Source organism: Schistocerca piceifrons, chromosome 1 (assembly GCF_021461385.2).
Source record: "Schistocerca piceifrons isolate TAMUIC-IGC-003096 chromosome 1, iqSchPice1.1, whole genome shotgun sequence".
In the NCBI taxonomy this organism is placed as follows: domain Eukaryota; kingdom Metazoa; phylum Arthropoda; class Insecta; order Orthoptera; family Acrididae; genus Schistocerca; species Schistocerca piceifrons.
The window spans coordinates 489,755,532-489,779,145 of NC_060138.1; the positions used below are offsets into that span (position 1 = coordinate 489,755,532).

At 40.1% G+C, this 23,614-nt stretch overlaps 1 protein-coding gene across 3 annotated transcripts in view; it reads right to left on the bottom strand.

Annotated features, from left to right (window-relative positions):
• LOC124795389 (intraflagellar transport protein 122 homolog) overlaps nt 1–23,614 on the bottom strand; it is a 242,550-nt gene that overhangs the window by 34,636 nt on the left and 184,300 nt on the right. For all 3 annotated transcript variants that reach the window (XM_047259406.1, XM_047259414.1, XM_047259422.1), the window contains 3 exons: nt 16,618–16,786; nt 16,338–16,540; nt 4,777–4,941 (listed from right to left, as the gene is read on the bottom strand). In XM_047259406.1, coding sequence (XP_047115362.1) covers nt 4,777–4,941; nt 16,338–16,540; nt 16,618–16,786 — 537 coding nt within the window. The remainder of the gene's footprint in view (nt 1–4,776; nt 4,942–16,337; nt 16,541–16,617; nt 16,787–23,614) is intronic.

Here is a 23,614-nt window from a genome sequence, read left to right on the forward strand (position 1 = left end):
ACAATGTTGTTGGTTTTTCAGTAGTTACGAACAGCAATACTGTTGTTTTTGAAATTCCCACTGTCTTTTGTGCTGTTGGTGTTACTGCTGCCACAAGTTTTAAATTCAGGATCCATGCTTCACACTACATTGTTGCACAGTGAGAAAATCTACATCACCATTTTTCTGTCGTATTTGGTGTAGGTAGTACACAGTTTATGATCACTCGCACTAGCGGTGACATGGAGACCATTCGAACAAACAGGCAGTTCCTTTGCCTGATGATGGCAGTATCCACAAAGAGAATGGTTTGCCAGAAGAAAAGTCCAGAATGTAGCAAAAGTCATCATATATGTACAAAAACAGTAGAGGTACTGACTCAAGAAACATGGAAACAGGTCAATCACTTTACTGTCAATGGCAAGTTAGCCAAAAGAAAAGTCCAGAATGTACCAAAATTCATCATAAATGTGCAAAAACAGTAGATGTATCAACTCTAGAAACATGGACTCAGGACAATCACTTTACTGTCAATGGTAAGTATCAAAGGATTCAGACAATGGTATAAACTGCTGGACTACTGTGGGGCCATAGTATTTGCAGACACACTTGTGTCAGTGGATAGGCCCACATGACAGGCCTGCTGCAGTAGTGCCCTCTGTGGGAGTGAGCTGTGGTCGTGGTAAGATCTCTCCTCCATACTGATAGAGAGGCTGTGTGGGAAATCTGAAATTTTGCCTCCTTGTTTATGGTTCACAGAGGAGTTACCTGGTGCAAAGGTATTCAGGAAGGACCCATCTAACATAAAGCTAAAAACTGGGAATTCCAAGAACTTAAAAAGAAAATTGGCTATACAAATTACCTGAATATCTACACTCAAGATTTGAAAAATGCTGTTAGCTACATTGCAAGTAACAGCATTTGCTGTAAAGATGCGTGACACGTAGTATATACTGTGTAAACAGGACTCAGTATTTACAGATATAGATAACGATTTCCTTTGGAAAGTACCAATGCATTCAAGTAAATATTAAGCTACCAATAGAGAGATGACAAGCAATTGTTAGTATAACTGATGATGCAGAAATGGTTTTCAAAGTAGCAGCTTTTTTTCTAATTTATGGGGGTTGTTCAATAAAGAATAATCATAATGTTGTTTGACGACACACTTTTACTTATCCTCATAATTTTGATGGTTCTTCTGAAAATAGCCTCTCTTGGATGTGATGCACATGCCCAGCTTTTCTGCCAGTCTGCAACAACATGCTGTAAACCATTTTTTGGAAGGTCCTTCAGAACGGTCTCCTCAGCCTTCATTAATGCTTCTTATGGTGCAAAATGACTCCCAAGAAGGTTAGGGAAAATAAAAAAAACCTCACATGGGGTTACAAGAACTATAGGGAGGATGAGGGATACACTTCATATTGATTTTTACAAAATATTCAGGAACAACATTGGCAACATGCTGCTGTGCATTATCTTGTTGCACTATCCAGTCTGTTTCACTAATATGTGGTCTTCTGAAATGGACTTGCAAAGTTTTGAAGACATCCCTGTAGTATCACCAGTTATTGATGTATGTATGTGCGTACAGGTACAGCATGCCAATAGAGCTTTCCATGAATATCAAAAAATGAAATGTCTGTAACTCTACCAGCACGAGCAACTACTTATATGCTTTTTTAGGATTTGGTGATGAAGAAGATTTACACAATGAGCTATGCTGTTTGCTCTCAGGATCAAAATGATGTAGTCAAATATTATCAGCTTTGAAAGAAACTCAAGAGCTTCCCCTAGCATCATCTTCTACTACATGTAGACCTGCACACAATTGTCCTTTTGTTCTGGAATCAGCAGCCTTGGAACCCATCATGCACAAAAACGTCTCATGTGAAAATTTTGTCACCGACTTGTGGGTGGCACCCAATCAAATTTTCAATATTTTGGAAAGTGTTTTTAGGGTTATTCACTGATCATCTCGTAGGGTTATCCGCTAATCATCTCTCACAATGACAGCAGCACTACAGCAGCAGTGTTGATGTTTCCTTTTGTAAGTGAAGTAATTGGAGTGCCAGATTCACCTTGCTTTCAAATTCATTGTGTTCCCTCTGCAAGTAAATTAAACCATCTTCAAGGGTTGCTATATGGAACAACAAACTCTCCATAGGCCTCTTGTATCACTTCATAGGTTACAGCTGAATATCTGCAGAGATGAAAGCAGAATATCAAAGCCCCATATTGTTCATCACATGTCACCTCCACTTACCATGTCACTGGGAACCAGCAGTACCACCAACAGAACTAGTACTGGGTGTTTGTTACACGTTAACAAAATACCACAAGATTAAATTCTGCCATAAGAAATTATGACCATAAAAAATTATGATAATTCTTTATTTAATAGCACTCATACTTGACAAGATTTAGTTATTGCAATCATAAATAGTGTGATGGTTTACGACATAAAAGTTTTCTGGGTTTGGTACCACGTCATAATATAAAAACTACTGCTGCTGGAGAAAAAAAACCAACGTTTTGGCCACGATTGCAGCGGCCTTCTTCTGGGTCTAATACGGTTTGGTACTGTGTCATAATATAAAAACTACTGCTGCTGGAGAAAAAACCAACGTTTCGGCGGTACCAAACCCAGAAAACTTTTATGTCGACTGACTCTGGCCGGGGAAGCCTATGCAATTATATTAGTGATGGTTTATTGTCAGTATGCTATACAGATGGGGTTTCTATGGTTTGTGTGACTTTTGTTAATGTATATCTTGACTTGTTTCACATTCCCGAAGGTTCTCCTTCTTGATGTGGTTTACAGAACACAATGAATGAATTCATGGTATAAAGAATGCATGGTACAATACGGCACAGTGAAAGAATAATCAGGATCTCCTTGTAGACAACTGATTAAATAGTTAAACACTGTCACTGCATCATTGAAATTTAGGAATTGTTCCTTATGTCACAATGCATTGTTGTAATTCTGAACTTTGTTATATTAGTGTTGGCCTATTACTGCATGGCGTGTTTCGATTAGGTAGCCATGAAATGAAAGGCAAGCAGAGAAGAACAGTATGATACTACTTTCAAGCATAATATAATTCTTTACAGCGAAAAATATGGTAAAACATTCTGATGCTGAAGCAAAAGTTTTAGAATTCATCCATGAAAAGAGGAAGAATGGACAACATGTGATTAGTGACACAATAAGAAACAAAGCAAAATAGGTGGCTACAGTTCTTAATACATGGAGGCAATAGTTTAAGGCTAGCCATGGATGCGTTGATCGCTTTATGTAATGGGCAGGCTTACTTCTACGACCCCATTATAACAGTATGCCAAAACCTTCCATAAACTTTTGAGAAAAAACTTCAAACGATTTCAGTGCTATGTTATCACATTTTGGAAAGAGAAGAATTTTTCAATGGGCCAAATAGGCAACACTGATGACATGCCAATTTGGTTCGACATACCATGTAATTACATGATTGATGAGAAGGGAATAAAAGAAGTTACCATGAACACATTAGGGTGTGAACAACAGTGCATAACAGTCAAGCTGGCAATCACAGCAGATGGACCCAAACTACCCCCTTCTTTAATCTGCAAGTGAAAAACAAGCCTCAAAACCCCTAAAATGAAAAGCTGTTCTCTGATGATGCAATTATTCGAAGTCAAGGGAAGGGATGGACGACTGAAACCTTAACAATTGACTGGCTCTGAAACGTATGGGACCTCTGTCCTTGTGGGCTTTCCAATGCTGTGTCTTGACGCATTTCATAGTCATCTCACTGATGATGTAAAAAAGAAGATCCACAGTCTTGCCAGTGATCTGGTTATTGTTCTTGGAAGAATGACTTCTCTGTTACAACGCCTGGACATTAGTATAAATAAACATTTCAAAGATTACATTCATGAACCATAAGAAAAATAATTTTGTGAGCCAAACTGTGAACTGACTCTAACAGGAAAAATTAAGTGTGCTACACCTCACATTACTACACACTGGGCTTCGACTGCCTGGAAAAGCACTGAAGCACCAATGGTCATAAAATCATTCAAGAAATTCTGTATTTCAAATACTCTGGACAACAGTAAAGACTACGTGCTCTGGAATGACACCAGGGTGATGGGAAAAGGGGAAATAAATCTGCTTCCGATGTAGACTCCTCAGAGGATACACGTATGATAATGTTAGTGAATAATGATGAGTAATGCCTGTAATTTATGGTATGTTAGTTTTGCATGTTATGTAGGTAATCACGTTATGGATTCTCTTTTAACAATGACTGTGTCACTTAACAATGGGTAGCTTAAAAGTAGTAGTAGTTTTGATTGTTCATGTGTACATCCCCTGTTGCGTAAAATAAACTTTGCCTACCAGTGATGTGTCAACAAACTCTCTTTTTATGAATTTAATTTTTAAAACTGGGGTGCAGATTACATTATATGGTGCACTAGATTCATATGGTTACAATATATCTGGTATTTAACTAAATATTTCTTTCTGTTACGTATGAAGTAAATGGGCAGCATGGAGTCATTACAAAGTCCATGAAATATATAAATAATGATACTAACTGTACTCATCTGTCAAATAATTTGCACCCAATTCAGGTAGCACACCCCACAAGTAATTTCTGTGGTACTGATAATTTTCGTTATTTAATGAAACATAATGATCACATTCTGTCATGTGGTAATAGTAGAAGATAAATTCAATCCCTGTAAGAAAGTATTAAATAAAATTGAACATGCAATTTTTGTGTTCGAAATGTTCATATTACCTACCTTATTGCATGATGGGCACTGTGTTATCTGCAGATCTGGGAGTAAGTTTCGGTAGAACTGGAACCTCAAGGGTTTTGGCCATTTGCAGATGAGTACACTTCCTGGATCCATAGTTTTTAGGACAGCTCTGCTAACAAGCACAGGCACAAACTCACCAGTTTCAGTCTGGAAAAAAAAATATATTCTATGATAGGTTGTGTCATGTAGGCAATTTTTTGATATAAGATAAACGGGAATTACGTTGACATTTACGCTGATCTTTATCTGCCACGAAGATGAAAAAAATCTCTGTTGACATTAATTGCAGACACTTCTATGATGCATTAAGATATTGCTCATCCAATATTAAGAACTTACAAAACTGTTTACAGAGAAGTGCTTGAATTTTCACATTAAATGTCACTTTTTAACATGTTTCAAATACAGACACTGACAGCAATTCAAAACTGTATACTCTTTACAAAACATTACTCTCATGTTTAATAAAGAGATGGATAAAACAACAATATTAGAAAGCCTGAACAAACTGATGATGTTCTCCTTTAAGATGCTATATATTATAGCAATTACATTGTTAACTCTGTAGGCACAGTTTGACTTGTGACATAACGGTACTGGGATTGTGTAGTGCAAGCAGGATGGAGTAAAGGTATTGAGTGGTCTAGAGGCGCATGAACGAAACTGGAGAAAGAACCTAATGGTGAAAACACACACACAAAAACACACACACACACACACACACACACACACACACACACACACACACAGGCAGCTACATTGTCCCAGACAGTTGTGTCTTGTCATTGAAGTGCTGGACCAATATAGTCATTTGGGACAATACAACATTCTGTACGTGTTTTCCCCCTGTATTAGTGGGCTCATAAAAAAAGAGACCACCTGGAAGCTGAGCACTATTTTTAACTTGTTTTTGTGTGCCTGTTGACTGTTCAATGTGTTAACTACAGGTTGGGTGTTTACTTTTAATCAAGCTACGGTTGTTTCCAGTACACTGCAGAAGTTTTGCTGTGAAACCCTTACACATCCTCCACACAGTCCTGATCTCTCCCCACGCAATTTCCATAATTGTGGAGCCGTGAAGATAGACATTCATGTCCGTCGATTTGCTTCATATGAACAGGTGTAGGTACAATCATGGACATTTTCCCATGAAGGAACTGACACTCTTGTCTCACAGACATATAAATCAGGTTTGCCACAAGTTTCCCCAAGTGAAATTCCCTGATATTTCCCTGGTTTCCAGACAATTTTTAGCATTTTGCCCTGAAAAATTTTGAGATCTCAAGGGTAAGTTAAGACATAAATTGACAATCCCTCATTGCAGCTACAGCACAAGAAACAATAGTGCAAACAAGGGTAACATTCCACATGGGAAAAATATGTCTAAAAACAGAGGTGATGTAACTTACCAAACTAAAGCGTTGGTATGTTGAAAGAGACACTAACAAACACACACACAAAATTCAAGCTTTTGCAACCCACAGTTGCTTCATCAGGAAAGAGGGAAGGAGAGGGAAAGACGAGAGGATGTGGGTTTTAAGGGAGAGGGTAAGGAGTCATTCCAATCCCAGGAGCGGAAAGACTTACCTTAGGGGGAAAAAGGGACAGGTATACACTTGCACACACACACATATCCATCCGCACATATACAGACACAAGCAGACATATGTATAGGCAAAGAGTTTGGGCAGAGATGTCAGTCGAGGCGGAAGTACAGAGGCAAAGATGTTGTTGAATGACAGATGAGGTGTGAGTGGCGGCAACTTGAAATTAGCGGGGGGTTGAGGCCTGGTGGGTAATGGGAAGAGAGGATATATTGAAGGGCAACTTGCAAGTAGATGGTATTTCCTGATGTGAGCAAAAATCTTAAGTACTAACATCAACATCTTTTTTTAGATAGAGAAAGCAAGCCAACTGATATGTGTGTTTCATTAAGACCAGTGAAATTATTTCATTGGAATAAAATGAAACACATCTGGTGGCAAAAATACGCAATTCCTCGGAGTCGCAAGACAGATTAAAAATACCTTCATTGATTTCAGAAATAAACTCAGAAAAAAGTCTCTTGAAAGAAGTGTATAAGGCAGGCAAGAATAGTGTAAACCAACACTGTAGATGACCACCAATAAAATGTTGGTTCTACTATGTTCGTTATTGTCGGTTATTACTCACTGTGTTACATCTATTATTTTATGGGTATTGTGTGATTTTTCTTTCGAGAAATATATGAATACATAGCTTGCAAACCACCAGTGACTTACACAATTTTCTTCTCTTTACTGTCCATACTTTCTAATGTATAAAATACTTTTGAAGTGCAAAATGTACTAGAACACATAAAATGTCTATAAAATGCCAAACTGCACAATGTTCTTGCAGTGAGACAGTCACAATTCCTGAGATCCATTACGCATGGCCTCTGGCATGCTGAGGAGCACCGTAATCCTGGATCCATGGATAAACCATGAAAATCCACTGCATTACACCACACACAAACAGACCCAGCCTGCGGACAGATCAGTGAGACTAGATTTGGCAGACAGAGCCTGCACATTGCTGGGAACCGAATGGCTTTAGATTGGCATGCCCAATCCATTAAAGATACCCGCAGAAAAAGCCTGTGGTTTTGGCCCATCATGGAAATTCAGTCATGTCATCAGCTATTCATGAACCACAGACAGCATGTTGATGAAATGAGACCATGGTGAGCAATCCATGCAACAGACAAGTTGTTCGTATAGCGGAGATGCTGTGTTGCAGATATGCACAATAGAAAGACTGTCACAAATAAAGCTTTTGGCCAGTAAGGCCTTTGTCAAAAATAGATCTCTCTCTCTCTCTCTCTCTCTCTCTCTCTCTCTCTCTCTCTCACACACACACACACACACACACACACACACACACTCATGCAAATGCAACTCACATACATGACTGCAGTCTCAGGCAACTGAAACCACAGTTTGGTTTCAGTCATAGTGTGGTTTCAGTTGCCTGAGACTGCAGCCACGTGTGTGAGTTACGTTTGTGTGTGTGTCTGTCATCTATTTTTGACGAAGGCCTTACTGCCCAAAAGCTTTATTAGAGACAGCATCTCCACTATAATGGTGAGTAGCAACTTTCCTTTTCATTACATTCTATCCTGGATTTCCTCTCCAGGGGAACACCACCTTGACGAAGCACTGTCCATGTGGGTAGAGAGGCTTGTGTATCCGCGTGAAGCTGTGGGCTATAAGTAGAGGACCTACTGCCAGAGAGGCCTTAGCTGATGGATCAGACTAAGAGTGTTCCACAACAACCTGTCTTTCTTATCCACTCCTAGTCCTTACCCAATTCCCTTCCCCTGTGCTGAGGGGTGCATGGCACATGGGAAGATGTGTCGCAAATGGAACCTCAGGAATACCTGGTGACCTCCCTGAGTAAGTAGTCTTACACCATGCATGGTTTCCGTGGTGTGGACCATGTAGATCCCCAAATCTCGTGGGACCGAAACAGACAGGACTGATGAAAATAATTTAAAACAAACTGAGGGGCAAACTGAGACCTCAGACACCAAATATGAGGGTCAGGACCAATGGAATGCACTCCCACTACTGAATCAGGGTCTAGACCTGAGCAAGAAGTGGGAACTGTAAATGAGAGGTTGAACCAGATGAAGATTAAAGCCTTGTCTGGGGCCCAGAGGAAGAAACTTCTCAGGGAACAGAAACAAAAAGGAGGACAAAAGTGGAGGGAATTAAAAGTGCTTGAACCCAAGACTCTCAAGAAAAAACTGTCTCAGGTTGAAGAGGAAACACATACCCCCTCAACGTCAAAGACGGGTAACAAGAGGATAAGGGAGAAATCTAAGAATCCCTCCTCTCAGGATAAGCGAGTCCAGAAAAGCCGAGGCAAGAAACAGACCTATAGTACTGCAGTCTCGGTTTTTAGGGTGGCAGTTATCCAAGAAGGCTATCCACCGGTAAGCATCACGTTGTAGCAGGAGGAGCTCGTGCAGATGGCCCTCTTTGAAAAAATGGGGGAGACGCTCGTCCAGGACCCAAATTCAGGAGGGTCTATCTAGCTTATGGTGCCCTCATTTTTGTCTGTGAGGGGGTGGATACAGTGGAATGGCTCAAGGATAAGGTGCCCATGATAACCCCATGAGAGGATGTGAAGCTGCTGGTCAAGACGACAGATGAGCTTCTTAAGACCGCAAAAACATCAATATGGGTACCAAAGATCCTTAAGGATGTCTCTCCAAAGACTCTGTTCAAGAAAATAGAGGTCCGTGACCCAAAAGTCTCAACAGAGGATTGGAGAGTAATCAAACAGAAGGCTGTACTGGAAGGACGAACCCTGTGGTGGTCAGAGAGAAGTCCCTGAAGGCAATGTGAGAGCAAGACCTGAAATTGTTTTTAGGGTTATTGCAGACTGCCATCAGGGTAATCAAAGACCTCAAAAGCAATGATGGCAGCAAGATGGAAACTTGAAATGCTGCAGACTAATAGGCCACAGACTAATGGGCCACTGCTGCCCTGAGCTGTCGCCTGGGAAGACAGGAAGTGGGTGTGGCCCTGGTACAAGAGCCCTACTTATACAAAAGAGGTGTATCAGGCCTAGGTGGTACTGGAGGTAATGCTGATTTATGCTAGAAATCTAAGAAACTCCAGAACATTCAATTATGTGAGAAATGGAATTTCTTTCATGCCAATGATGGATTTCTGTTCCAGGGACTTGATGACCATCAGGATGCAGCAACGTGAGGAGGGTATCACGAGGGAAATTGTTTTGGCCTCAGCACACTTTCCTTATGAAGACTACTCTCCTCCTTCTTTGGAGGTGAAGAGACTGATGGAAGCTTGCCATTGGCAAGGCAACCATCTGTTCGTTGGATGTGATGCCAATGCCCACAACTTAGTGTGGGGCAGCAAGGACACCAACAACAGAGGTGAGTACTTTCTTGAATTTCTTTTGTCTAACAACCTGGAGGTCCTGAATAGGTTTGATGAACCTACATTCAGGTACAGCAGAAGGAAAGAAGTAATTGACATAACCTTTGGTTCCATGATGATTTGCAGCTATGTCAAACAATGGCATGTGACGTTAGAGCCATCCTCATTGGACCATGTGTATATTAAATTCAAGGTTGAAATGGGAATCAAGACAGACCACGGCCTATAGGAATCCAGGAAAACAGACTGCGAGATAGGAGGGACCTTGACTTAAGCTTACTGGAAAATAAAACATCGATACGGAAACCAGAAGAGTTTGAGGAAGTAGTGGAGGCTGTAACCTCGGCCAAAGTGACCTCATACCAGGACAACTGCCCAATCACCAAGAAGTGCACAAATAGGAGTGTGCCTTGGTGGAACAACTTGGAAACACAAAGAAGACAGGTATGAAGACAGTTTAACCTAGCGAGACGTAAAGGACAATGGGCAAAATATTGTGAGGCCCTTGTCAACTACAACCTTGCAATTAGACAAGCAAAGGAGGCATCCTGAAAGGAATTCTGTGAGGAAGTGGAGGGCATGGCTGCTCAAGTCAGACTTCACAAAATCCCCAATAGTGTACCAAATAACCCAGGATGTATGTTGAGGAAGGAGGATGGGGAATATACAAAGACAGCATATGAGACGCTGGAATTGCTCCTCAAAACTCACTTCCGTCAATATGCTCTGGTAGATAACAAAGAGCAGAATGCGATCCCTGAGAGACAATGAGACAATGGTTCTCAGGCATTCGAAGAGAGGACTAGGAATTGGCCAAGGAGTGTGTCGACTTCAGTAAAATCCAATAGGCGGTGGGAACATTCCAACAGTTCTAGTCACCTGGACCAGATGGAATCTTTCCACCTCTCCTGCAAGCAGGAGACAATCTTATAAGAGTCCTATGCAGGTTATTCAGGGTTAGCCTAGCAGCAGGAATCATTATCAATGCCTGGAGGGCAGTGAAGGTTGTCTTTATTCCAAAGCCAGGGAGAACTGATCCTACCAAGGCCAAGAATATGATACCAATCAGTCTGTCCTCCATTCTTAAAACATTGCAAACACTGGTTAATGTACATAGGAAGAGGAGGCTAACTAGGGATCCTCTACATTCAAACCAATATGCATATCAACCAGGTAAATCAAGTGTGACAGCTCTCCACCAACTCACTGGGAAGGTGGAGAAAGCACTTCACTTTCAGGAAATAGCCCTCTGCATCTTCCTAGACATCGATAGGGCTTTTAGTAACACAACCTTCTATTCCATGGTTAGGGCAGCAGAAGTGCCTGACCTAGGGACCAATATACGTAGGACCATGCTCAGTGAAAGGAAGGTAGAGGCCACCATGATGAATGAAAAGATGGTAATTAACACCACTAGAGGTTGTCCACAAGGAGGAGTTTTGTCCCCTTTGGTGTGGAATCTAGTGATGAACAAACTCATTGAGGAACTAAATTCTAATGCTTTTGCCAAAAATATGCAGATGACATTGTCATAGTAATACTTGGCAAATTTACTGACACAGTAAGGAATATGGCACAAGGTGCACTGGCCATTGTGCAAGACTGCTGCAGGAAACAGGATCTAAGGATTAATCCTAAGAAGACTGTTGTAGTACCATTCACAAAGAAGCATATCTGACACTCAACTTGGAATCAAAAGCTGTTCGATGAAACTCTACCTGTGAAGGGGATAGTGAAATATCTGGGGGTAACCTTAGATGAGAAACTAACATGGACTCCTCACATTAAGAGCATCTGCTCCAAGGCAAAAGGTACTCCAGTGAGTACCAGAAGAGCTTGTGGCAAAAACTCGGGCCTAAGCCGCAGAGGTATGCACTGGTTATACATTATGGTGGTTAGACCTAGATCTCCTAATGGGCTGTAGTGTGGTGGAAGAAGGTAGAACAGCAGATTGCAGCTAAGGAGCTTGCTAAGGTGAAAAGACTGGCCTGCTTAGCCATAACAGGCAGAATTAGCAACACACATACCACTGGGATGGAAACAATGCTGGACATGCTTCCATTACACCTTTGGGTCAAGATGGAGGCAGCAGCTGGTGCATACAGACTCAAACCTGGTAAAAACTGGATCTCATTGGGATATCCAGAATCACACACTAAAATAGTGAGTGAGGTAAGTATAGGAATGGTTGGAGAAATGCCAGCCAACTACATAATAACACCCAACTGCTCCAACAAGCCTTAAAATATAATAATTGGAACCACAGAGCAGTGGGAAAAAACAGTTTGACACTGTACGGGTGACACTGTCTGGTTCACTGATGGGTTAAAATCAGACCAAGGTGCTGGCGCCGGGGTGTATGGGGTTCAGCATAGATTGGAGGGCATCATATCTCTAAAAAAACTGGCCTCAGTATTCCAAGCCAAAATCACTGCAATCAGGGTGTGTGTGGAGGAGAATGTGAATAGGTGCTACAAGGACCATAGTATCTACATCTATTCAGATAGCTGGACAGCCCTGAAATCATTGGCAGCTCCTGCAACAAGATCTATGATTGCTGCAGAATGTCACAGGGTACTTGTGGAGCTAGGGGGAAGCAATAGGGTACGCCTAATGAACAAGCCGACAGATTGGACTGGATGGGGGCAAAGACTCCATTCACTGGACCGGAACCTGTTCAAATGGCTCTGAGCACTATGGGACTTAACTGCTGTGGTCATCAGTCCCCTAGAACTTAGAACTACTTAAACCTAACTAACATAAGGACATCACACACATCCATGCCCGAGGCAGGATTCGAACCTGCGACCATAGCAGTCGTGCAGTTCCAGACTGTAGCGCCTAGAACCGCTCGGCCACCCCGGCCAGTCCGGAACCTGTCCTGACAATCACCAACACTGTGCTCAAACTAGAACTATGGCTCAGAAGACAGCATGTAGAATACTGGACCAAGATCTAGAAACAAAAACATTGCAAGGTAGTGATGCCAAAGCCATGTTTTAAAAGAAGCTTTGTAATCCCGGGCTTGAATAGGAAAGAAATTAAACTCAAGGTTGCACTGATGACTGGCCATGAGAATTTCAAAAAACACCTACATACAATGGATATAATGGAAGAAGACCCTAGGATCTGTGATGAGAGTGAAGAAACTGCATCATACCTAATCTTCGAATGCACTGTATTGGAGAGCAAGAGAGATAGAATTTTTGGGAACTAGACCTGAATAAATTGTGTCTAACAAAGAACTGGTAAAGGGACTCCTTGCACTATTTAAGGGCATCAGTTGGGTTTTCTAGATATACAGGGAGCAATACTGCACAATAAACTCAGTTTCAGTGCGGGCAGTGGCAGGTTGGACCAAAGCTGTTTTAGCTTTCCTGCTAAAATCAAATCAAAAAACCAAAATTAAAATCTTGGATTTTCCATTGTTAGATAAGTAGTTCAAATACTCAGAGAATCTATAATAATAAGAATAGGTAGCAACTCACCATAAAGATGATTGCTGAGATGTGGACAGCCACATAGAAAAGACAGTCACACTCTCACAACTAAATTTTCAGCCATAGCTTTTGTCAGAAAACAAGAATTCACACACATTCACACAATCATTCAGATACAATTCGTGCACACATGACCACAGTCTCTGGTTGCTGCATCTACAGACTCTGAGAATCAGATCCAAACAAACCACTCCTCATGCCTCCCTGCCTCTCGTCGGCAGCTGCTAGGCTAGTGACGAGATGTGGTGCCAGCACTGACTGCAAGCTGAGTGAAGTTGTAGGAAGGGAAGGAGCAGTAGTAATGAGGGGAGTAGGGAACAGTGAACATACTCAGATGCACCCAGCCAGCTACGATACATGACACCTCACTGAACAAATCATTTCATCTACTGAGACAAAAACGAGATTTTTCCAGTGTTTTTTTCCAACTTTCCCTGACATATTTGAAATTTCCTGATTTCCAGAACCTGTGGCAACCCTGTAAATGTATTAACAGTTATAGCTTTAAATAATAAACTGTTTACTTGCTTTTTCTGTCTGCCTCATTTTCACTTGACTGCCCTTTATACGTGTGAAACTTTTGTTGCTCAATTTTTTTTTTTTTTTTAAGAAAATCACTGAAAACAGTAGACCATCTACACTAACCAATTTTCACCCTATTGTTGTATAAACCAATACACAATCTCAATAAATCAGTATGCCAATCTATAAATACTGCCCCCCCCCCCCCCCCCCATCCCAAAATCCTCAGTCTGGGTTTCGCATTCATTATGATAACATCTTGTAGTAACTTGTGTTTTTCTTTGTGTGAGTTCGCACATGGAAAGGAAGCTGCTAACATCTCTATGTTGCTTTGTGCGACGAATTAGCAGTAAGTCGTGCTTAATAAACATGCAATCAACATTTCCAAAATAGTTAATGCTCACTCAGTTCTTGTTCTGGAATGAAGTGTATAACAGTCTGTACACCATATTCATACAATTAATTTCTATTTATGTAAGCAATACAGCTCGAAAATCTGCACAATCATTAGTTAAAACTTCTGGGCTGAGAGGCCATGGTCGATCTGTAAATCTTCTTCTTGTTACAGTTTTACAGATCAACCATGGCCTCTCGGCCCGGAAGTTTTAAGTAATGAAAACACTGGCCGTGAAAGCCTACACATTAGAATCTACACAATAATACCATGCAATTGTTCATCTGATTTCTTTGTGACAGTACGTGCATAAACTATTGATGGGTTGTATTTTTTCCAGACTATGTTTTGAATAAACTAATTCACTCACTGTTCTTAATTACTGGACTTCGGTTAGTGGACAACCAATCAGATTGTGTTAAAAGTGAGCTATGTGAACTGTAGAGCAGTTCTCTTTGCACATGAAGTTAGTAATGACAACAGCAAGGATCTAGTTATATGAGCTACCACTGAATGTGATATTTATTTCTAATGTCAAGATACAAGGGCATTGTACATGGCTGGTTAATAACATTGTTTTGGGTAAAAACTGGTGGAGCAGATTTTACAACAGTCACTGTTAGAGACTGGTCATCACTTGCTGGTATGCCAAAAGAAAATAAATGGGCGTAATAGCTGCGGCCCTGTTATTGTTATGTTGAACATAGTTACAATGTCCAAACTTTTATTTTGTTTTTATATATTTTGTACAACCATGGAAGAAGATACCACAACCAAGTAAGTCTACTTACACATGGTGCCTTTCCCTGTGAGGACTAGTCCCATCTTTGCACTGGTTGCAATTACTTAAGAGTGAGTAATTTAAAAATCAGTGATTGTGAACAATTTATGAGAGGACTGCACTGAGAATGAGATGTGTGACAAAAACTGTCGAAAACAATTGATGGTAGAGGCAGAAAAAAGTTGTGAGCAAATGACTGTGAAGGTATTGAACTATAAACTGTGACTTGGTAAGTGAACCGACAAAATAAAATTACATTCAGCAGTGTTAAAATGCCTAGCAGACAAAATACCCTGGATAAGGCACCAAATGGCAGGACAACCAATGACAAATTAGAAAGAGTCCATAATCTTTGAAACAGGATTATTAAATATGAGAAGAAAGAAGATTGACATAATCTTCAAGGCATTTCAGCTAATGAGAGGATCTGCTGGATACCAACATACGGAGTTAGTGGCCCAGCCGAATAGATTGGAGTCAGCAGCAGCCAACTTGAAAGAAAACTGAATCTATTTCTGTTTCTAAGTGTTGATCACTATCTTTTCAAATGAAGTGACAAAACAGTGAAGGACAGTGTGCTCAATGTAGACTGACAGGAGGTAGAAATTAGTGGAGGAAAAAGTACTATTTAAAGTTGAACCTTATGAAGACAGTAGATTTAAATCCAAAATAGATACAGTCTCTTCTGACGGAGTAAATGACAATCAAATAATTGGTGAAATGTCAAGAGCTTCACCTACTGAATGCTGTAATATGAACAGTAATGAAAGTGCTGAAAGCAACACACAAATATGGTACAAAAGTACAGTTGTACAGGAAACAGATATTAGATGTCACGAGAAAGGCAGATTTGGTGGTGGTATTAACAATAAAAGTTTTTCATTTTGCATTAAGATGAGTGACAACATGTGTACCAAAAGTGACATTAGTAGTTCAAAGGTGGAAATGAATAATCACATTAAAAAGGAATTTATGAGTGAAATTACAAACTTAAAATCAGATTTGGGTAAAGGTATCAAAGCTTCAAATGACAAATTGCCTTGTTTGTTTGGTAAACAGGTTAGAAAAAGGTAGAGAGAATTTGGAATCAAAATTAAAATATTTTTGTGCTACCAGTTTATCAAGTAAAACAAAATTGAAAACCATTATAATAAACAGATGGAAGTTGTTATTAAACCTTTTCAAGATGAGGCCACGGATTAGGTCTAAGATATTTTGATTTTTATAATAATAAAATGATTACAAATGTAATTTAGTTCACAGCTGCTATCAGTGTTCTATCATATACTGACGCGTTACACAAATCTCACAACCAGAAGCAAAAAGAAGTTCTTTTTTTCAGGTAAACTTCTCGAATAATAGCCCTCTCCAAGTGTTGGACTGCTACCAGTTATACTTCCACATTGCAGAATTACCTCAAAGTTCATGAGATTTGCAGTGAACAGATCTGTTACACTGGTAGAAGATTCATCAAACTGTAACGTTTGGTAGTGATCACTTCCTCCTTGCTTCCACCCATCATTTGCAGAACTTGATGGATTTCCAGCTTCTATCAATTGGACAGCTTCATCATCAGTGATTCCATCCTCTAGTTGAAATTCCACAAGTGGCAAGACTTCTGCACAAATTGTAAAACACAATTAGCATGAATATTCCTGTCTAAATGTATAGCAGCACATTTTCTGATATGCTTACCAAAGGAAACATATGAATGCACAAATGGTTGCCTACATTGTGTACAACAATTTCCAGATGTGTTCATCAGTGGGTTATAAGTAGAGCAACGGTAACACATGGGGAGCAATTCTTCATTGTCATGATATGGCTTGGCTCGTATCATTATTGATGAAAGATCTATGTATTCCTGTAACAGAAAATTTAAATACTATGTAATGAATAAATAATGGAAATACCTATAACAATTATGAGAGAAAACTAGGGATTAATATTAATTTCTGGACTGAAGTGAAAGTGTGTGAACTGGGTAGCGCTGGCTATTAGTAACTACTAATGAGAACACTTTATTCTTTATTTCCTATCAACTTTATTTGAGTTCTTTGCTGCTACATAAATTCTAAATTTATGTATTTTCATCAAAAATCCCTATTTATCTCATTTACATACTCAATTACTGAATACAATTTACAGAACATGCAAGTAAATCAAAATCAAACAACTGAAAGATCAGCATGTCAATTCTCGTGTCACTTCCTGGCTGAAAGTAATGGAGATGAAACCAGAGTGCATTGTTACTAAGCAATAACAGTGACAAATAGGAAAAGTGGCATAAACAATTGTTCTTGAAATCTAGAAAGAAAAATGCAATCAGTGGCTAAACATACTCTCTTTCTTGATGTGAAAGAGGGTTCACTTTGGAATACTAGGCAGATAGAAACACAGCAGTGACCACTGCCATACATCAAGAAATGTTCAAGAACAACCACTGCCCACCCATTAGTAGTAAGCAATATGTCTCAGATTAGGTGTGTTTTTGCTGAATACTGATATCTGTCTAACACTGTCATTCGGTACGACAAATTTCAATTTGTTCCTTATTGTCACGCTTTTACCAGATAAGTGTTTTTCAGCCTACTGAAAAAGGAATGGGACTAAAAGTTCTGAAATGTGCAGTGCATGAGTAGTTACTATCAATACCATGAGATATCTTTTAAAACGCATCGAAGTTCGATACTTGATCTGTATCCAATTCTGTTGCATACAGATGATCTGCTGTTCAATGTTCCTGGTCATTTAGTCTCATTTGCTGATGACACCTCAGTCCTAATTTTAAAAAAAATGCCCTAGGAAAAAAGCCAGATACTGTACAAAATATTCTATAATCTCTGGAATACTGGTTTCATCAAAATGGACTGAAACCGAATTTAATTAAGACCCAGGTAGGTGACATAGTTTTGGACTAAATCACCAGAAATGATTAGATAAAAATAGCTCACAATTTATTAGGAACTGATTGAAGTAAACCATGTGAGATTTTCAGGCCTAAATCCAAAGAAAAATTTAAAATGGAAGGTACATATATACTTCTTAGCAAATAAATTGGATAGCCTAGCTCTGGCAGTGTGTGTTTTACCTGGTGTCACTCACATAAGCACAAAGTAGTGTATCAAAGCTACTTTAAATCAATTATTAGGTATGGCATAATCTTCTGGGGAAATTAAACCAAGAGCATTATACTCAAGAACAGCCACTACCAGCCTGTCACTAGTATGCAACATGTCTCAGACTAGATGTATTTCTGCTGAATATTGATGTCTGTCTAACACTGTCATTTGATATGACAAATTTCAGTTTTTTCCTTAGAAGAAAATCATCAGATATGTGTATGCCCAACAGAGAGATTCCTTTCATCTACTGTTTAAAAATACTAACAGTTTCTTCTCTATACATTTATGAAATTTTGATGTTGCTCCACAGTAACCCACATACATTTGAAAATTATTACTTCAAGCACAATTACAGTGACTGTAGTGAAGAAATTTTCAAATTTCCTACTCACACAGATCAAAACTTTATGCCCAGACACACCACTACATACAAGACAAGGAATACTGCCATGCAAATAGTCCAGCACAGAATACTGTTAGCATTGCCGGCTGGCATATTGCATGTTGTTGGTTCAAATCCAGTCACCAGCATGTATTTGTTATTTATTATGTATCATTTCTGAAAGGTTTTCAAACTTTCTTATGTTTGTAATGTTTTTGTATTCTGGAATATATGATGTCTGAATAAACAGCAGCACACTCTGTCCAAGAAGACAGTTCTGTTCTGTTCCAGCTGTACACTGGCGTTCGTAATAGATGTGCTTTCAGTGCGAAGGGTTGTGCTTCACTGACAACCCACTTTTAGATTTGGATTTGCTTTGTTTACAAAATGACATTTTTTGGTGGAGATAATTGGTATTCAAACATTTACATCAACCGTGGCTCCAATTAGGCAATGTAAAATAAGTCACCTACAAGGACAGGAACCAGAATACAAGCGTCCATTGTTCCCAAAGTCCATATATTCAGGAGACCAACAGAATCCAAACAAGCAGCAAGTCAGTTGCACATCAGACATCCACCAGTTTTTTTCCAGAGAGACTCGTCAGTACCCGATGAGAAGGCTGAAAGGATTTGACCAAGTTGCCAAATACAACAGGCGGGATAACATGATGTTTGGCAAATGTGTACTTTTACTTGCATGGCACAACCATGCTGTGATTCAAGAACAATGGAGAGAAGCTTGATAGCCGAGACAAATTCCAGACAAACTGAAGAAAACATTTGTTGACAATCAGTAGAGATTCCACTTAGCAGAAGAAAAACTGAAGAACAGAACCCAATGTTATGAGGCAACTATGAGGGTTGACTGAAAAGTAATGCCTCCACCTTCATAACTCTTCAACAGTTGGCAGCATTCATATGCAACAGGTATGAGGGGCATTTGAAAAGTCCATGCAAAGTCCGAGAGATGGCACCACTGGCGCGTATCGAGGTCATATTTAGTTAGTAGCATCTTTCAAAAGAACGCACACCAAATTTCAGCCATATTGGTCTATTTCTTTGTGTTTGGCATTTGTGTGAATCAAGGTAATCGAGTGATAGTCAAAAAAAGGACGAAGAAGAATTTTGTGTGGTGATTAAACATTACTTTATGAAAGGAAAAACACCTCAAGAGACTAAAGAGAAGCTTGGTAAGCATTACGGTGACTCTGCACCTTCCATTAGAACAGTTTATAAGTGGTTTCAAAATTTTCAGAGAGGCCATATGGGCACAAGTGATGCTGAAAGTTTTGGACGCCCTGAGGAGGTTAAGACTCCAGAAATCATTGCTAAAATCCATGATGTGGCGATGGATGACAGAAGAGTTAAGGTGCATGAGATTGCTAGTGCTGTGGGCATTTTGAATGAACAGGGACATAATATTTTGCATAAACATTTGGACAGGAGAAAGCTATCAGCAAGATGGGTTCAGCAATTGCTCACGCTTGACCAAAAACGGAATCGTATGAAGTGTTGAAAGGATGGTTTGCAGGTGTTCAGGAAGAATCCGCAGGACTTTAAGTGTCGTTTCATCACTGTGGATGAAACATGGATACATTACTATACTCCTGAGACCAAACAACAATCTAAACAATGGGTTACCACGGGAGAATCTGCACCAAAAAAGGCGAAGACAAGTCCTTCGGCCGGAAAGGTTATGGCAACTGTCTTTAGAGATTTGCAAGGGATAATCCTCATTGACTATCTCGAAAAGGATAAAACTATTACAAGTGCATACTATTCAGTGTTATTGGACCATTTGAAAACCAAGCTACAAGAAAAACGCTGGCAATTGGACCACAAAAAAGTCCTTTTCCATCACGACAATGCACCAGCACACACCTCACCCGTTGTGGTCGCAAAATTAATGGAAATAGGATTCCAACAAATTTCACATCCCCCCTATTCTCCAGACTTGGCTCCCTTGGACTATTATTTGTTCTCCAATTTGAAGAAATGGCTGGCAGGACAAGGATTTTATTCAAACGAGGAGGTGATTGCAGCAACTAATATCTATTTTGCAGACGTGGACAAATCCTATTATTCAGAAGGGATCAAAAAATTAGAACAGGGTTGACGAATTGTATAACTCTAAAAGGAGACTATGTCAAAAAATAAAAAAGGTTTACCCCAAACACTTAAGCAGTTTTTATTTTTGCACGGACTTTTCAAACGCCCCTCATACTGGCTTGTTCCATAGCCTCTTCTCTACAGCTCCAGTTGGCGGGAAGCCTTAGCATTGAATGGTTGTGTTGTTACAGTGTTGAGTGCACAGACGGTCAATCAATGCGATTAAAGCAATGTGCAGTCATTGAATTCTTGACAGGAGAAGGTGTCACCTCAAAGGAGATTCATCAGACAGTGAAAGTAGTTTATGGTGATTGTGTTCATGTGAGTATTGTGCATTGTTGGGTGAATAAGTTTAAAGATGTTGAGGCGGGATCATCTGACCTGCGTGACAAACAAAGAGTTGGACAGCAACCACTGAGTTTCACAAGCAAAATGTTGACAGATTGATTCAGGACGATTGTCGTATCACTCGGAAAGAAATTCCAAGCACAATCGGCTTTTCACAAGAATTCTCTGATGAATATCCTTTGGGGCGACACCTTCTCCTGTCAAGAATTCAATGATCGCATGTTGCTTAAATCGCATTTACCGACCGTCTGCGCAGGAGTGCATAAAAAGTGGAGGCATTACTTTTCAGCCAACCCTCGTATACAGTTTTACATACAGAAGTTTTGGCCCTATGCCACATTAAAAGCACTCCGTCTTCAGGCCACAATTGGCCCATTGGGACCATCCAACCGCTGTGTCATCCTTGGCTAAGGATACGGATAGGAGGGGCATGTGGTCAGCACACCGTTCTCCCGGTCGTTATGATGGTTTTCTTTGACTGGAGCTGCTACTATTCAGTCAAGTAGCTCCTCAATTGGCATCACGAAGCAAAGTGCACCCCGAAAAATGGCAACAGTGCATGGCAGCCCGGATGGTCACCCATCCAAGTGCCGGTCATACCCAACAGCGCTTAACTTTGGTGATCTGATCGGAACTGGTGTATCCACTGCGGCAAGGCTGTTGCCCATGCCACATTATGAATATGAACATGAATATTATGGAAGCAGACAAACACACACACTTGATGAAAGGAGTAACAGAAGAATGTGTATCAACCTCTTCAAGTAAAGGATTTCAAAACAACAGAGGAATTCATCAAGTGGTGCCAGAGCATTGAGGAAATGCAACACAAAAAGATTTGGGTGAAAGAAATGTAACTAACTCCTAAATGTGGTCCCTATGGCAGTTGTGTAAGCCTATCGTGACCTGCCTCTCTCATAAAACAGGTAAGTAAGAGAAGAGATACAGCAGTTTATGGCAGCTTGAAATGTCAGACCGTGTACTTAAGTTATAGCAGCCATGAATGTTGACCCCATATGTCAGGTGGTAATACAGAATGTTAGGAAATGATGTATCAATCTTTAGCATCAATCTCTGACGTAAGTCAAATGTGCCGGGAAAAATGGACTTGACAGACTTGAACTCATGCCAAGCCATCAAATGACAATCCAGCATCTAACTAATGTAGGTACAACCAACTCAATTGCAAAGTATAATATCCCACAGAACAACAGTCATTTGGAGAACAGAGAACACTGTGGATATCCTGGACACAGACACTACTGCAGAGAAAGAAAATGAGTGTTCGAATACTATTACGCTGGAAGATGTCAACCATCACAACAGTCTTATTCACGCCAGTCAACTGCAGATGATTATAGTCGACCTGAAGGATGCAACCCATTGCTGTATCCTGGACAGGGTCACTTTCCAACATGTCATAGCTGTTCTACGTCACTGTACAGAGGCACCAATCACTCGCCTGGCTGCTGAACTCAGGAGTCAGTCAACTGCAGATGATTATAGTCGACCTGAAGGATGCAACCCATTGCTGTATCCTGGACAGGGTCACTTTCCAACATGTCGTAGCTGTTCTACGTCACTGTACAGAAGCACCAATCACTCGCCTGGCTGCTGAACTCAGGAAAACTGAGCAAGAAGAATCTATGGGGATGATACCCCCAACAGATGTAACTCCTCCATGGACAACAGTTACTAAGATGTCAAGAAATCTCACTGACACTGTCACTGCTGGACAACTGGTTGAGACACCAGTTAACACAGGGCCTTCTTTCTCTGGGAACAAGTGGTGCAAGAATAACCATCAATGACAGAAGATAGTGATTTGAAAATTTCATTTTAACAGAATATAGTCCTAAGGTCAGTGGGGACTTCTTGCAAACTTTGTAAGTAGTCATAGCCAGTGGGAGATCAGAGCTCCAGAGAGACAAACATATTCAAACAAGCATGCATAACAATGAATTCTCTGAGCAGTTTATTGTTGTTGAAGACATTGTTATCCCGCCATCATCAAGATGAGTTCCAGTCATCAGTCTAGATGCTAAGTTAAACTGTGAAGCTTTTGTCAATTGCAAAAAGCATTTCAAGCTTACAAAGTAAATCTACATACGAGCGACAACCATAAGCACTGCAAGTGGTCAAGCAGAACTTTGAATCACCATCACGAGCAGCCACAACTCATTCCAAAATGTATGTGCATAGGAACAGCCACACCAGTCTAGTAAGGGTAGCTCAGAGCCATTGATGAAACATTATGCTCAGTTACTATTACAGACAACACAGTGAAGGAAAATGTTATCGAACTACCAATATCATCTGAGCTGACTGAGGAACAATGTCTGTGAGTGTCTGCCTTTTTGGTTTAATTTCAAGACATTTTCAGGAAACTCCGAGCAGCCCGTGGTAATCATAAAACACCATACAGCGTGTATATGCAGACAAAGAAAAAAAATTCCAGACTTTTCCTGGATAAAAATACACTTCCTGGGTAATAATTCACACTTGGCTGGGTGAAAATATCCATCAGATCTGTAAAACTTATCAATTTCTTGAGTTGTAAAGCTTTTATATATACCACTTCCCAGCACTTTAGGAAATGAAACCCAGCAAAAAGTAGCAGCAATGTGTATGCTGCATATTTTCGTAATTATGGAAGTATAAATATGAATTCCACCAAACACAACACGTTAATTTCTGAAGCACTTACGTCTAGTTTTGTCAGCCAG